Raw genomic sequence first — 17,133 nt, 5'->3', positions numbered from 1 at the left:
TGAAAGACATTTTTAGTACTTTTTTTTCCTCATGAACTTACTTTAAGTAAGGTTTTATTTCTTGCCAAGGTGATCGGCTCCGGGGCAGACGCGTTCTGCCATGGAGCAGGGGATCGAGACGGGCAGGGCTTTTTTTTGGCATCGAGTCCACTCGAAGCAGCCAAGGAAGCCGCCAGGACCCGGCAGCCCTCACGAGGGAGGCTGACAAGGCATAGGTGGAGCCAGCAGCGCCCCCTCCCCGGACGTTCTAAAGCAGCCCCTAGGGAGCACGAGCTACCAGGAGCACGTCGAGCAGGGCGGGCAAACAGGGCGTGACGCATCAGAAGGGAGTGGAGCAGCAGTTTGTGCGGCAGTTCGTGCAGGGAGGGCCCCTCGCAGCTCTCTTGCAGCGGTCTTTCGCTTCGGTACTGGTACTGGTAGCCTGCTTGCGAGAAACCTGGCCATGGTATCAACCAGGCAGAAAAACATGGCCTCCTCATCTCTTGCAGCCTCTTCAGCCGCGGTCACCAATGTGGCCACTCAGATGGAGAGCTCGGGGAAACACACCTCCATCCAGGTCTTGGGCTGCAGGGTGTGCCCAAGTCTTCTGTCCCTATCAGACAGCAGCAGCGAGGGGTATGCCTGTGGGAGGTGTGCCCAGGTTGAAGAGCTGCTCAAACAGGTAGCGGAACTTCGGGAGGAGGTGAGCAGGCTCAGGAGCATCAGGGAGTCAGAGAGGGAAATTGACTGGTGGAGGTGTACTCTACCCTCCCTGAGACAGACTCAGGAGCCTGCCGCAGCACAGGTGCCTCCTGCTGCGCAGAAGGCAAAAGTCCCCTCATCCCACCAGGCAGTAAGAGGGGACCTAGGCCAAGGGGGGGAATGGAGGCAGGTTCCTGTTTGGGGTGGTAGGTCAGACCTGTCCCTGCCCACCTCACCTTCCCATCTACCCTTATGTAACAGGTATGACGCTCTAGAACACCATAGAACAATGAAGTAGACGAAAGCCCATCCCAGTTGGAGAGGGTGCCTAAGGCAAGGCAACCTACCCTCCGCATTGCTACATTGTCTGTCAAGAAAGACAGAGGGGTTATTGGCATGGGGGACTCCCTTTTGAAAGGGACAGAGGGCCTGATACGCCGACTGGACCCAACCGACAGGGAAGTCTGCTGCCTCCCCGGGGCTCGGGTGAGAGACTTAGCTAAGAAAGTCAAGCACCTGGTACAGCCCACCGACTACTACCTGCTACTGGTCTTTCAGGCTGGTAATGATGAGGTAGCAACGAGAAGTTCAAGAGCGATCAAAAGGGACTTTAGGGCTTTGGGGCGACTAGTCAAAGGTTTAGGGGCACAGGTTGTATTTGCCTCTGTCCTTCTGATAGGGGGGATCGATGCTGACAAGCGGGCTTACCACATTAACATGTGGCTTCGGGACTGGTGCAACCGACAGAACTTCAGGTTTTTTGATCATGGGAAGGTCTATGTGACGCCAGGCCTGCTGTCACCAGATGGGATGCACCTCTCTCAGAGAGGGATAAGGATTTTGGCTCAGGAGTTGGCGGGGCTGGTAGTTAGGGCTTTAAACTAGAGTTGAAGGGGGAAGGGGATAAAATCAGGCACGCCGGTGATGAGCTAAGGGATGGTGCGCTAGAATCAGAGGGACTGTGTGCCAGAGAGGTCCTTCGGTCGGCTCCACAAGGTGCTGTGTGTAGGGAAGCGCATTTGAAGTGCTTCTACACAAATGCACGCAGTATGAGGAATAAAATGGATGAGATAGAAATCTTGGCCCAGTCCCACAGCTACAACATCGTTGGCATAAGCGAAGCCTGGTAGGATGAGTCCTGTAGCTGGTGTGCTGCAATAGATGGTTACGGGCTCTTCAGGAGGGACAGGCAGAGTAGGCGAGGTGGCGGGGTGGCGATGTATGTGAAGCATGGGCTGGACTGCATGGAACTTCAAGTTGGCGATGGCAAAGTTGAGAGCCTCTGGGTAAGGATTAAGGGACGAACAAATAAAGGGGATGTCGTTGTGGGAATCTATTACAAACCACCTGGCCAGGACGACAATGCCGATGAATTATTCTTTGCAGAACTACGAGATGCCTCGAGGTCAACTTCCCTTGTCCTTACAGGGGATTTCAACTTGCCAGACGTCAACTGGGATCACCACACGGCTGACACGAGCAAGTCCAGAAGGTTCCTAAAGCACCTAGATGATAACTTCTTGATGCAGGTGCTAAGGAATCCCACTAGGAAAGGTGCCCTCCTAGATCTGTTGCTGGAGAACAGAGAGGGTCTTGTGGGGGACGTGGCAATTGGCAGCCATCTCTGCCATATTGACCATGAAGTGGTTGAATTTAGAATTTATGGTGACAGAAGGAAAACTGCCACCAAAACTTCAGCCCTGGATATTGGGAAAGCAGACTTCAGGCTGCTCAGGGAACTAGTCAGCAAGGCCCCCTGGGAAGCTGCTTTTGAAGGCGTTGGCATCCATCAGTGCTGGTTAGTCTTTAAGCACTGCCTCCTAAAAGCACAAGATCAGGCAATTCCAAAATATCGGAAGACAGGCAGGTGGCACAGCCAGCCAGCCTGGCTGACCAGGGATCTTCTACTGGAGCCTAGATGGAAAAAGAAAGTGTATGGCTGCTGGAAGGAGGGTCAGGTGACGAGGAAGGAATACAGGGATGCTGTCCATGTTTGTAGGGAGAAAATTCGTGTGGCCAAAGCCCAACTACAGTTGAAGCTGGCCATGTCTGTGAGAGACAATAAAAAAGTGTTTTTTAGATATGTGAACAGAAAAAGGAGAACCAAAGAAAACATAGGTCCGCTACTTGACGGGGAAGGTCTCCTCACAGACAAGGACATAGGCAAAGCAGAGACGTTTAATGCCTTCTTCACCTCTGTCTTCAGTGCTGATGATGGGCTTCGGGATCCTGGGTGCCCTGAGCTGGAGGACCATGACGGTGGGAATGACAAACTCCCAACCGACCCTGAACGTGTGCGGGATTTGCTGCTCCACCTGGATCCATACAAGTCCATGGGTCCGGATGGGATCCATCCCAGGGTGCTCAGAGAGCTGGCTGACATCATTGTGGGACCTCTCTCAATTATTTTTCAACGATCTTGGGAATCTGGAGAGGTCCCAATAGACTGCAAGCTGGCAAATGTGCCAATTTTCAAGAAGGGCAAGAAAGAAGACCCTAGCAAATACAGGCCTGTCAGTCTCACTTCATTGCCTGGTAAAATTATGGAGATGATTCTTGAAGTTATTGAAGCGCACCTGGGGGACAATGCAGTCATTGGTCCCAGCCAACATGGGTTCACGACGGGGAGGTACTGTTTAACAAATTTTATTTCCATTTTAAAAACAAAGCTGCACATTTTTACTTGACATTTCATTGATAACAATATTCCCTTGTCTAGGAACAAGTCATGTTTATTCAGAATCAAGATATTAGCTTGCCTTTCCAAAAGCCAAATCCCCAACCAGGGGATGGAGGCCAATTTTATATTGATATGGTCCAGATCAAGTTGTCACCAAAAGGTGCGCTGCTTTTATCTTCATGCTCTCAGTTGTCTTTCACCTGTTTCTCCACTAGCAATGAGGCTCCAGAGCAGGTGGACTGACTTGTTAATCTGGCAAACATTTGTTCCAGGGAAAATATATTTGTGAAGGGGAAGGGGGTAGCTTGTTGCAAATTAACAAGATCATCCTTTCTGTAGTGAGGAGTCAGTTAACTTCAAACAATCTAAGGAACTGGGTAGTACCTTCTACTTAGCATAATCCATGCAGGAGCTAAAAATAAAGCAATAATCTGATGTCATATTCCATTCCCTTTGCCACTGATCTTTAACCTCAGCTTGCCTTATTGTGATAAGGAGCTTGCCAAGAGAAGTTGTGGATGCTCTATCCCTGGAGGTGTTCAAGACCAGGTTGGATGAGGCCCTGGGCAACATGCTCTAGTAGCTAGCACCCCCACCCAAGGCAGGAGGGTTGGAACTAGATGATATTTGAGATCCCTTCCAACCCAAGCCATTCTATAATTCTCTCATTTTGAAAAAGGGCAGAAAGGAGAACCTGGGGAACTACAGACCGATGAGCTTCACCTCTATGCCTGGCAAGGTCATGGAACAGATCCTCCTGGAAGCAATGTCAAGGCACATGCAAGACAAGGTGATCCGAGACAACCAGCATGGCTTCACCAAGGGTAAATTGTGCCTGACCAATCTGGTGGCTTTCTAGAACGGAGTGACTGCATCAGTTGACAAGGGAAGACCGACCGATGTCATCTACCTGGACTTCTGTAAGGCCTTTGACACGGTCCCTCGTGACATCCCGATCTCTAAATTGGAGAGAGATGGATTTGATGGGTGGTCCATTCAGTGGATAAAGAATTGGCTTGAAGGCTGCACCCAGAGAGTGGTGGTCAATGGCTCTATGTCCAGGTGGAAGCTGGTGATGAGTGTTGTCCCTCAGGGGTCTGTCCTGGGACCGGTACCGTTTAATACCTTCATCAATGACATAGACGGTGGGATCGAGTGCACCCTCAGCAAGTTTGCAGATGACACCAAGCTGAGTGGTGCGGTTGATACAATAGAAGGAAGGGATGCCATCCAAAGGGACCTGGACAAGCTTGAGAAGTGGGCCCACGTGAACCTAATGAGGTTCAACACGTCCAAGTGCAAGGTGCTGCATCTGGGTTGGAGCAATCCCAGGCATGAGTACAGACTGGGAGAAGAACTCATTGCGAGCAGCCCTTCAGAGAAGAACTTGAGGGTTCTGGTGGACAAAAAGCTTGACACGAGCCAGCAGTGCATGCTTGCTGCCCAGAAGGCCAACTGGGCTGCATCAACAGAGGCATGGCCAGAAGGTCAAGGGAGGTGATTGTTCCACTCTACTCTGCCCTTGCGAGGACCCACTTGGAGTACTGCGTCCAGGCCTGGAGCCCCCAGCACAGGAAGGATGTGGATCTGTTAGAATGGGTCCAGAGGAGGGCCACAAAGTTGATCAGAGGGCTAGAGCACCTCTCCTATGAAGAAAGGCTGAGAGAGCTGGGGCTCTTCAGCCTACAGCATTGAAGGCTCTGGGGTGATCTCATTGTGGCTTTTCAGTACTTACAGGGGACTTATAAAAAAGATGGAGAGCAACTCTGCTCAAACAGATAATGACAGGACGAGGGGGAATGGTTTTAAACTAAAAGAGGGGAGATTTTGATTAGATGCTAGAAGGAAATTCTTCACTCAGAGGGTGGTGAAGGAGGCACTGGAACAGGTTGCCCAGAGAGGTTGTGGATGCCCCGTCCCTGGAAGTGCTCAAGACCAGGTTAGATGAGGCCCTGAACAACCTGTCTAGTGGGTGGCGTTCCTGCCTATGGCAGGGAGGTTGAAACTAGATGATCTTTGAGGTCCCTTCCAACCTGTGCCATTCTACGATTCTATGCTAATACAGTACCTGGGTGCTGAATCTGTGAACATCAGAGGCACTGACTAGATCAATGGAAGACACGGAAGAAGAGCTACTGAAGTACTAGCAAAGACAAAAAATAATAATAATAAAAAAATCGCAGGTAATCTAACCAAAGATGCAACAGATCATTCCAGACCAACTTGCAAGCACAAGATATGGAAGAAAATGAAAACAAAAGCACCATAAGCATCAAGATAGCAGTGAATACTGATTTCATGCAACTATTACGTATTATAGTCCCAGCATAGCCCTCTGAGGAGCATAGTGTTTCCAGTAAGAGTAAAAAAAAGTCAACTGAGCATGATGCAAGAGACTGGATTTTATTGTGCTTTATTCAATTCAATGAATTTTGGTGAAGGAATCTTAAAAACCACTGAGCGGTTAGCAAACTGGTTTTTTTCGCTTTAATATCTCTGACAATCTTGATACAAATCAAGAGTATTGTAAATAGATGCTCAGATAAGTATTTTTTTGAGCCAAGACAGAAGAGTTCTTCTCCAATTCTAGCTACTTCAGTTGAAAATGAGTAAACCATTAAAAGTTACTAGAAATATCTACAGAAAATCAGTCTCAGCTACCCATACAAATTATATAGAAAATATCATGTCATCCCATTAGTCTGAGGTGACCATGGAAAATATATTACCTTTGGAACAAATCGATGAGCCTCCACAGCAGAATATGCATCTCCAGAAGGTAAGGATATTGGCCAGTGTAATCTGACCTTTTCACTTTGAGACTGCAACAAGATAGGTTTAATTATTGGTAGTCAGATATTACTGGGTAGACTATTAAGCAGTGAGTCATCCTCAATCTATATAGTGGCTACCACATTAAAACAAGAACTAACGCTGTCCCTGACAGGCATTAAGTTGGTGTCCTGCTGGACTTCTCAGTTAAGCGAATGGGCCTGGAGACTGAATTACCCATTCATCTATACTTCAAGGTATGTTTCTGGGTTAAGGAAAATTGATCAACAGCATTAAGGATGTTGCATCAGTGTAGTAGTAACAATCACTCAAAACTTTTACTTGCCATTAAGAGACCCCACCATAGGTAAATTCTGTTGCATACTGTATGTCTACTGGTAAGTCTTATAATTCTTAACCAAGTCACTGTATTCACAAGCCTAAATGCTTAAGACAAAGGATGTACCACTTTGTTATTCCCTCTCATTTTATACACTACTATATGTTCCCATATACTGTATATTTAATCCCATGCATTTTATCTCTTTTTCATCTTTTTTTCATCCTTGCCACAGAAGTGTATTCAAGAAATGAGTTAGAGAAGTAGCTAGAGCCTACACATTTTTTTTAAATAAAAAAGAAACATCAGTAGAACTATATCTTTCCTATTTCACATACCGCTATCACCAAAAGAAACTTCAGGGCAGTAATTAGGATTCGAGAAATAGCTGCAGTGTTTGATATTCTTACTTGCACAGGGCATTAGTTACGTATGTGATAATTAAATTTTCTCACAAATACAAAGATAAGTTTTATACAGGACCCTAATATACTTATTTAAGAATTAGAAACCAGAGATATTCCATTAGGTTAACACTTATACTGTCCTTTTCTATGTGAACTGTGAAGTCACATTCTCAAAATTAGTGTTAAGCAACAGTATTCAACCATACAAAAATTAAGAACTAAATTCCAATTATAAGTGTCAGTATAAAATATCTAGAGTTTCAGGAGATGCACCCCAGGATTGAGTTTAAGTCACAAAAGTCTTCTATGAAGTGCCCATCATTAACATTTTTCAAGCATCGATACCCGTTCTTCCATTTTATCCTGTCTATCGAGAGCAGCTTCAACAGCATCAAAGAATTCTTCTTCATTAATCAGACTATTAGGACCCTCCTAGAGCATAAGAAACAAAACTAGTTTAAATTTTTGGAGACAAGAGCTCCAGCTAAGTTTAATATTGGAAATATATATGTATATATTATGCATATAACTGAGAGAAGGAAATTCCTCCACAGACCTCAAATATTTTCACCAATATTCTTAGATTACAATTCAACTGAAAACCCTACTTGTTAAAGGAAGTTATTCCCTCTAACTACAATTTAGTGGTAGTTATATAAACAAGTAAAAACAAACAGGAAACTGAGGATTGAGGAAGTGGCAATACACTTTGACATCAGATTTAAGCTTTTATTAACATATCTCCTCTTAAAAGTGTTTAAAGTGTGTCAGAAAAGTAAGCATATTATCATAGTTGTGCAGTTAGACTTCTTCTGAATATTCATTCCAGTGTCTTAGGGTAAATTTCAGATATGTACTCAAAACATAACGATACAAGATAAAATCCTGGGAATCTCTTAAGAATTCTTGGAAAGAACAGTTTAGCACTAAACAGCAGGTAGAGCTGAGTCAAGTATTAAAAACTTAAGTCTAAATACAAAAAATGGTAATTTAAGAAGACTAGGTTTGCTGCTTTTATTGTATTGTAAAACAAACCAGTCTAGCAAATTTCATAAAACTACAACAGGGATATCTGGGAGAAGCAGCTGGGTTCATAATCAGGTAGACAAAGTCCAACTTCCTATCCATCTTCTTCTTTTACATTGCATGCCTATGTCATAGCAGAGAACCTAAGCACAACTATCTTTTAAATATCTCAACGCATTACTACTATTTCTCAGGCTATGATTTGTAAACAGAAACAAGTGCTTGATTAATCTACATGAGAGGGTCAAGTTCTTGCAAATTACAGAAACTACAATATAGATGCATTAGCTTAAACTACCTTCTGAAGAAGAATATATCTTAGAATTTTACTAAATACCTGAGGAGGAAGCTGCTGAAATATGCAATTTGTCAGCTGAAGCAGGACTTAAAATGATTGAATTTATGAACACATTTAAAGTGGCAGTGACAAGTTAAAAATCAATTTAAGTTAAACTTCAGATTCTAGGACTACCTCCGTAGTCAGGGTTTTCATATTTGTATTACATACTATACAGCTAACCCATTAAAAAGCAAACATACAAAACTATTGCATATGGATAGAGCAACAACAACAACAAAAAAATCACAAGTAATTAGAAATAACTGTAAGAAAAATGCTCTAGACAAAAGCATAACAAGAAAATCTGGGGTAAATACAGACTTCTATTCTCAAGAAGTTAAGGACTGAGATTCTTCATCCAGTTTCCGTTTCCAAGGTAGAAAAATAAAAGTGGTATGAACACCTAACACCTTGATTTACAAACACACACACAAAAACACACACACACCACTTTTGAGAAATAAACCAGTCATTAAACGCCTTAGCATTTTTTAAATTATCCAAGCAGAATTTCTACCTCATAGTCCAGCCCTCCAAAGTGGGACTTTTTCTTTAGTTCTGTCAAAGCATTTTTGTATGCTTCTTCTATTCTTCTCCTCTTCTCCATGTCCTGCAAAATTACACAACCATGTAATGCAGCAAGAATGAACTGGCTGATAATAGTAAATATGCCAGCCAATAAATGGAATAACCAGTATAGGGTTTTTTTTCCTAAGGAAAGATTACAAACCTGCAGATTTTATTTGCATGAATGCATGACGTGTGCCCATATAAACGCGTATATAATACAAAGCTTGGAAAGCTACTTGTCTTGAGGATAGCTTTTTTAAGGTCATGTGGAAGAAACCAGATCAGCAAGCAAAAACTGGTACCTAGTTTAAACATAGCTATTCATGGTTTGTTGAGGGTCAGACTTGGTATCTGACTGACAGTTTATATAAATCTCCTTGACTGTTGTGGTTTAACAGGGCCAGCAGCGAAGCACCACTCAGCCCTTTGCTCACCCTCCCCCCCTGCAGTGGGATGGGGGAGAGAATCGAAAAAAAGTGAAACCTTGCGGGTTGAGATAAAGACATTTTATTACGACAGAAACAAAAGGAAAATAATAATACTAATAATGATAATAGTGCTACTACTAATAATGTGTACAAAACAAGTGATGCACAATGTAGTTGCTCACCACCCGCTGACCAATGTCCAGCCTATCCCCAAGCAGCCAGTCCCCCCCATCCCGGCTAGCCACCCCTATATATTGTTTACCATGATGTCAGATGGTATGGAATACCCCTTTGGCTAGTTTGGGTCAGCTGTCCTGGGTCTGTCCCCTCCCAGCTCCTGCTGCATGCCTGGCCTGCTCGCTGGCAGGACAGAGCAAGGAGCTGAAAAGTCCTTGGCTTAGTGTAAGCACTGCTCTGCAACAATTAAAACATCGGCATGTTATCAGAACTCTTCCCATCCTAATCCAAAACATAGCACCCTACCAGCTACTAGAAGGAAAATTAATTCTGTCCTAACTGAAACCAGGACAATGGTTGATGATTATTCTTTGTACAGTGCTGTGCTCTGTACTTGTAGCTGGAACAGCAGTGGTATCACACCAGTTGTAGTGCAATTGCCTGAAGTAACTAGGAAAATAAAACTAACATTCATAATTTAAAGAAAATGTACAGCATTGAAGAGGCTTTCAAGGTCAGGCGTAGCTGCATTACCTGAGCGTTCCCTAGGCTTCCAACCTTAGATGCTATCGCACTGGGGAAACCTCTTGGCAAGTCCGCCAAATCCACACTCAAAATCCCAGATACCCCAAATTCAAAGAGAGGTTCAAACCTAATAGGGACCGGGGTGAGTTGTGGTGTAAGGCCCTAGGTTTGGGTGTACCCCGACCATTCTTGTGTGGTGCCTCTATGGAGGACCTCCGTACATTAGTCCAACTTCTGTGTAAGAAAAATATTCCAGCTGGGGAAAATTGCCTTACTGGAAAACCCCCAACCCATAAGGAAACTGCAACTTCTGCACCGAGCCCAATTGAGGAGGCAGAAGCTCAGCACAAAAACTCCTATCCCCGGGGAGGGCAGTGAGCCACCCTGCTCAGTGGGTATTAGCAATTCAATGGCTCTCTAATGAACACTCTGACCCTATCATTGCCATTCCTGTTGAACCCCCAAAATATTGGTAAATTTTCTTATTGACACCGGGACCCAAATGTCAGTAATTACACATGAGACAACACAAACCCTGGGCATAACACCTGCTCGATGCAGGGTTAAATTCACGGGAATCGACGGTGTGGAAAAACAATGGCCCACTGCAAAAATTTCACTCTGGTTGCCAGAGGAACAAAAATTAACCAGGGTAGAAGTATTAGTTGGTGCTGCATATACTAATATTTCAGGATTCGACATACTGCATGGTCATATGTGGAAACTCCCTGATGGAACTGTGTGGAGTTTCACGACATATCAAAGGGATTCAGACACAGTAAAACTGAGCCTGTTACAAACATCCATACCCTTATCCCCCGCTAAAATCATTAATGTTCGGCAATAGCACTTATGGGAATTGACGGGGTGGTAACAGAATTGGAAGAAAGAGGCATTATTAAAAGGACTCATTCACCTTACAATTCACCAGTGTGGCCGGTAAAGAAACCAATCAGGCAATGGCCTTTTACGGTGGATTACAGACAGTTGAATGCTAACACTACACCTTTGACTGCCGCAGTTCCAAACATGGCAGAGATAGTGAAAGCCATCTGTGCATCTAACAATAACAATGGTGCTAATTACTCCCAAATATCTCTATGCATGGGAAGTCAAAGCTTGCTATTTCGCCCTCTTTCTAACCCTGCCGGTTGAATACAACCGAGCATATTTTATTTTCTTTTGTGTTCACAGGAATCCTGAGTGAACTGTGTATGGACAGCTGGAGGATGACAAATCAACAGTTTGGATTAATAATGATATGCTTTACCCTGACCTTGATGCAATTACAAACCTTAAAGGAAACTTCGCTACTGTGGTTGTGCATGGAGCTGAGGTGTTTCACCATGGCATCTAACCATGTATTGTCACAGTATAGCATAATCACTGGAACACCTCAGAACAAAAAGGATCTAAATCTCTCTACTTTAGTTCTACATGGAAACAAAATATTTTCAAAAGATGAATGGAGTTGGAACAATTCTCTAAGAATGGCTGAACTTCAAGCCATGTCTGGCCAGACAATACAAAATACAAATCGGTTGCCGAATAACTAATGGATCCACTCACAATAGGTCGACTGAAATTAAGGCAGTTTATGCTGATTCTACCAGAACACAAAATTATAGTACTGATTGTACCAAAATAACTGAACCAAATTTTGGTTGCTGGTACAATTTTACTTTCACCAAACCTATAATTGTGTACTGTCTTTGGGGTTACAGAAGCAGAGAATTACTATTTGAATTTATGGTTAATACAGAAACATCATCGACTGCAAAGGATAAGAAGCCTCTGCCCCTGCAGGTATTTGAAAATGAACCAACTTGGCCTCCCATTGGTCTAACTCCTTCCATCTTCTGTTGAAGGAAGAACGTCAGAAAACATGGCGCACACCAATATGGTCAGATCATAGTCTCTCTTCATTACCCGAATAGCCTGACTTTTATAGCAAATTTAGCAGGGGCGGATAGTGTCTCACACAAGATTATTGGTCGAAAGCACTCAAACAAACAACTGCAATAAAACAACCCCCTTGTGATTAGCAGTCACATAGATCTTGTCCTTGAAGCCAGCTGCTGGCAACAATATTTTTTAATTTCTCAATGGGGCAACAAGGGAACATCATCATGGGAACTCCTCGTAGTCATCCTGGTAGCTTGCTTTGCTCAGCTGAAGCAAGTCATGGTCTCCTTGATGTTTCAAAAATCCCTCAACAATCTTCAACACAGGTCCTTATATAATTAAAAATGCGGGACAACAACAAATTCTCTTTAACCCTAGTTGGTCCCTAAAAAGGGTAGAGCTAGCGCTGCACATTAATATCTCCGAAATCAACTCAAAATGTACCACCTTTTTGAGAACTGCTTACACCAGCTGGTGAGCACGGTTACACGGACGTTCTCTGAAACAATCTTGGCACATGCCACGGGATGCAACTGGGTTATTGGGAATATTAGGTATATTAAATAGCATTGATGCTGAGGTCCTAATGAGTAGAATAACGGCTACTACAGAGGTCCTAAGGAAACTGGAATGACCAATAAAATCATCCTTATTGGCTTTAGGAGCAAATCAATGGCTTATATCTGATGTTTTACCACATTGGGAACAAACTGAGGAAAATGATCATCAATTAATTGTAAATGCCCTTGGAAAAACCCAAGGCAATACCTCCCTTGCCTTGAGCTGCATCCAAGTGCAGTTATGGATACAATCTGTAGCAGCAGCTATCATTAGAGAGGGAGAAGGAGGAACTTTGCCCACTGAAATTCGAAAACTGATTTGGGATAATGCTTCGGAATTTGAGTGTCGTGGTTTAACCCGGCTGGCAGCTAAATACCACGCAGCCATTCGCTCACCCTCCCCCCTTCCTCTCTGGGACAGGGGAGAGAAATGGAAAGTGAAGCCCGTGAGTTGAGATAAAGACAGTTTAATAAGACAGGAAAATAATAATAACAAAATAATAATAACAATAATAATAATAATAATACAATGGCGATAATAGGAAAATAATAATAATATGTACAAACAAGTGATGCACAATGCAATTGCTCACCACCCGCTGACCGATGCCCAGCCTAACCCCGAGCAGTCCGGCCCCCTTCCCCCGGCTAGACACCCCTATATATTGTTTAGCATGACGTCAGATGGTATGGAATACCCCTTTGGCTAGTTTGGGTCACCTGTCCTGGGTCTGTCCCCTCCCAGCTCTTACTGCACCCCCAGCCTGCCTGTTGGCAGGACAGAGCAAAAGGCTGAGATGTCCTTGGCTTGGTATAAGCACTGCTCTGCAACAATTAAAACATCGGGGTGTTATCAGCATTCTTCTCATCCTAAGCCAAAACACAGCATTCCACCAGCTACTAGGAAGAAAATTAATTCTGTTCTAACTGAAACCAGGACATCTATCCACCCCTTATTCCATACCATTTATGTCATGCTCAGGTTACACTCTTTTCCATACATTCTAATTAGTCACCTATAGTAGTCATGGTAGTGGTAACATACATTTATATTATATATAACATATTATATAGTAATTAACATGGTACAATTCAGTTCATGGGCTATTCTCACCCAGTATTAAATCTCCTTCAGGTACACACCGGACCTCTCCGTTCTTTTGCATCACCCACCAAGTGTATCCAGGTCCCTGAGCGAAAACAATTCCATGAATAGGTTTACCTTTTCCTGAGGCGGGATTAGCCCAGACTGTTTTACCCAGCATATTTCTTACACGCACTACAGGAACTTTATCCCCATCTACAGGACGTAACAGGTTTGATTGGGCAGGTCCAGCTCGGTTGGCAGATCCCCTAGTATTGACTAACCAGGTGGCCTTTGCCAAGTGCGTATCCCAGTTTTTGAATGTCCCAGCGCCCATTGCTTTCAATGTAGTCTTTAACAGTCCATTGTATCGTTCAACTTTCCCGGAGGCTGGTGCATGATAGGGGATGTGATACACTCACTCAATACCATGTTCTTTGGCCCAAGTGTCTATAAGGTTGTTTCGGAAATGAGTTCCATTGTCTGACTCTATTCTTTCTGGGGTACCATGTCGCCATAGGACTTGCTTTTCAAGGCCCAGGATAGTGTTCCGGGCGGTGGCATGAGGCACAGGATATGTTTCCAGCCATCCGGTGGTTGCTTCCACCATTGTAAGTACGTGGCGCTTGCCATTGCGAGTTTGAGGGAGTGTGATGTAATCAATCTGCCAGGCCTCTCCATATTTATATTTCAGCCATCGTCCTCCATACCAAAGAGGCTTTGACCGTTTGGCTTGCTTGATTGCAGCACGTTTCACAGTCATGAATAACCTGTGCTATAGCATCCATGGTCAGGTCCACCCCTCGATCACGAGCCCATCTGTATGTTGCATCTCTACCTTGATGGCCTGAGGTGTCATGGGCCCATCGGGCTATAAATAATTCACCTTTATGCTGCCAATCCAGGTCCACCTGAGCTACTTCAATCTTAGCAGCCTGATCCACCTGCTGGTTGTTTTGATGTTCTTCAGTAGCCCGATTCTTGGGCACATGAGCATCTACGTGACGTACTTTCACAGCCAGGTTCTCTACCCGAGCAGCAATATCTTGCCACAATGCAGCAGCCCAGATGGGTTTGCCCCTACGCTGCCAGTTGTTTTGCTTCCATTGCTGTAACCATCCCCACAGGGCATTTGCTACCATCCATGAATCGGTGTAGAGATAGAGGACTGGCCATTTTTCTCGTTCAGCAATGTCTAAAGCCAGCTGAATGGCTTTCACTTCTGCAAACTGACTCGATTCACCTTCTCCCTCAGCAGCTTCTGCAACTCGTCGTGTAGGACTCCATACAGCAGCCTTCCATCTCCGATGCTTCCCCACAATACGACAGGACCCATCAGTGAACAGGGCATATTTCTTTTCATTCTCTGGTAACTGGTTGTACAGTGGGGCTTCTTCAGCACGACCCACCTCCTCCTCTGATGATATCCCAAAGTATTTGCCTTCTGGCCAGTCCATAATCACTTCCAATATTCCTGGGCGACTGGGGTTTCCTATTCGAGCCCGCTGAGTAATCAGTGCAACCCACTTGCTCCATGTAGCATCAGTTGCATGATGCGTAGAAGAGACCCTTCCCTTGAACATCCAGCCTAGTACCGGCAATCGGGGTGCTAGGAGGAGCTGCGCTTCAGTACCGACCACCTCCGAAGCAGATCGAACTCCTTCATATGCTGCCAATATCTCCTTTTCAGTTGGAGTATAGCGCGCCTCAGATCCTCTCTATCCCCGACTCCAAAACCCCAGGGGCCGACCTCGAGTTTCCCAGGTTCTTTCTGCCAGAGGCTCCAGGTGGGGCCGTTCTCCCCGGCTGCAGTGTAGAGCACATTCTTTACATCTGGTCCTGTTCGAACTGGCCCAAGGGCTACTGCATGGACTATTTCCTGCTTGATTTGTTCAAAGGCTTGTCGTTGTTCAGGGCCCCATTCAAACTCATTCTTCTTACGGGTTACTTGGTAGAGCGGGTTTACAATCAGACTGTAATTTGGGATGTGCATTCTCCAAAACCCCACAACACCTAGGAAAGTTTGTTTCTTTTTTGTTAGTTGGTGGAGACATAGCTGTTATTTTGTTGATCACATCCATTGGGATTTGACGACGTCCATCTTGCCATTTTATTCCTAAAAACTGGATCTCTCGTGCAGGTCCTTTGACTTTATTTTGTTTTATGGCAAAACCGGCTTTCAGAAGGATTTGGACTATTTTCTTCCCTTTCTCAAAAACTTCCTCTGCTGTGTCACCCCACACAATAATGTCATCGATGTACTGCACATGTTCAGGAGCTTCCCCCCTGCTCTAGTGCAGACTGGATCAGTCCATGGCAAACGGTAGGGCTGTGTTTCCACCCCTGGGGCAGCCGATTCCAAGCATATTGGACTCCCCTCCAAGTGAAGGCAAATTGTGGCCTGCACTCTGCTGCTAGAGGGATGGAGAAAAATGCATTAGCGATATCAATTGTGGCGTACAACTTGGCTGCCTTCGATTCAAGTTCGTACTGAAGTTCCAGCATGTCCGGCACTGCAGCACTCAGTGGTGGCGTCACTTCGTTCAGGCCACGATAGTCCACTGTTAGTCTCCACTCGCCATTAGACTTTCGCACTGGCCATATGGGACTATTGAAAGGTGAATGAGTCTTGCTGATCACTCCTTGGCTCTCCAATTGACGAATTAGCTTATGGATGGGAATCAGGGAGTCCCGGTTAGTGCGATATTGCCGCCGGTGCACAGTTGTGGTAGCGATTGGCACTTGCTGTTCTTCGACCCTCAGCAACCCCACAACAGAGGGGTCCTCTGAGAGACCAGGCAAGGTAGAGAATTGTTTAATGCCTTCTGTCTCTAAGGCAGCTATACCGAAAGCCCACCGGAACCCTTTTGGGTCCTTGCAATATCCTCTTCTAAGATAGTCTATGCCAAGGATACATGGAGCATCCGGGCCAGTCACAATGCGGTGCTTTTGCCACTCATTCCCAGTCAGACTCACTTCAGCCTCCAATACAGTCAACTGCTGAGATCCCCCTGTCACTCCACAAATACAGATGGGCTCTGGTCCTTTATAGTTCAATGGCATTATAGTACATTGTGCACCGGTGTCTACTAAAGCCTTATACTTCTGTGCGTCTGACGTGCCAGGCCATCGAATCCACACAGTCCAATAAACTCGATTGTCCCTTTCCTCCCCCTGGCTGGAGGCAGGGCCCCCCTAATCCTGGTCAGAATCTTCTTCCTTTCTGTGTTTGAAGGACTGTCTGCTGGAAGTTGGAGCAGCAAACTTTTCAGAGAATCCCTTTTTGGCTTCTATCTGATGTTTTACCACATTGGGAACAAACTGAGGAAAATGATCATCAATTAATTGTAAATTCCCTTGGAAAAACCCAAGGCAATACCTCCCTTGCCTTGAGATGCATCCAAGTGCAGTTATGGATACAATCTGTAGCAGCAGCTATCATTAGAGAGGGAGAAGGAGGAACTTTGCCCACTGAAATTCGAAAACTGATTTGGGATAATGCTTCGGAATTTGAGAAAGAGTTTCAAGCATGGTGGCAAGTAGTCAACTTTATACTTACCATAAGTAATGCCACCGTTTACAGTGCATATCAAATCATTGCATTAGGACTCAATCATAATGGAACTATACTTTATCCT

At 44.7% G+C, this 17,133-nt stretch overlaps 1 protein-coding gene across 1 annotated transcript in view; it reads right to left on the bottom strand.

Moving 5' to 3' along the window:
• Positions 1-519: 519 nt before the first annotated feature.
• Positions 520-17,133, bottom strand: part of LOC311220860 (ceramide transfer protein-like) — a gene marked incomplete at both ends in the record, with an annotated part of 108,357 nt that continues 91,743 nt past the window's right edge. The window contains 5 exons of the mRNA XM_084304500.1: positions 520-621; positions 5,430-5,504; positions 6,091-6,183; positions 7,226-7,312; positions 8,764-8,856. Of these exons, the coding sequence (XP_084160626.1) occupies positions 520-621; positions 5,430-5,504; positions 6,091-6,183; positions 7,226-7,312; positions 8,764-8,856 (450 nt within the window). The remainder of the gene's footprint in view (positions 622-5,429; positions 5,505-6,090; positions 6,184-7,225; positions 7,313-8,763; positions 8,857-17,133) is intronic.

The sequence above is a fragment of the Netta rufina genome (assembly GCF_964035555.1).
Source record: "Netta rufina genome assembly, chromosome: W".
Taxonomy (NCBI): Eukaryota; Metazoa; Chordata; class Aves; order Anseriformes; family Anatidae; genus Netta; species Netta rufina.
This window is presented reverse-complemented; position numbering and strand designations above follow the sequence as displayed.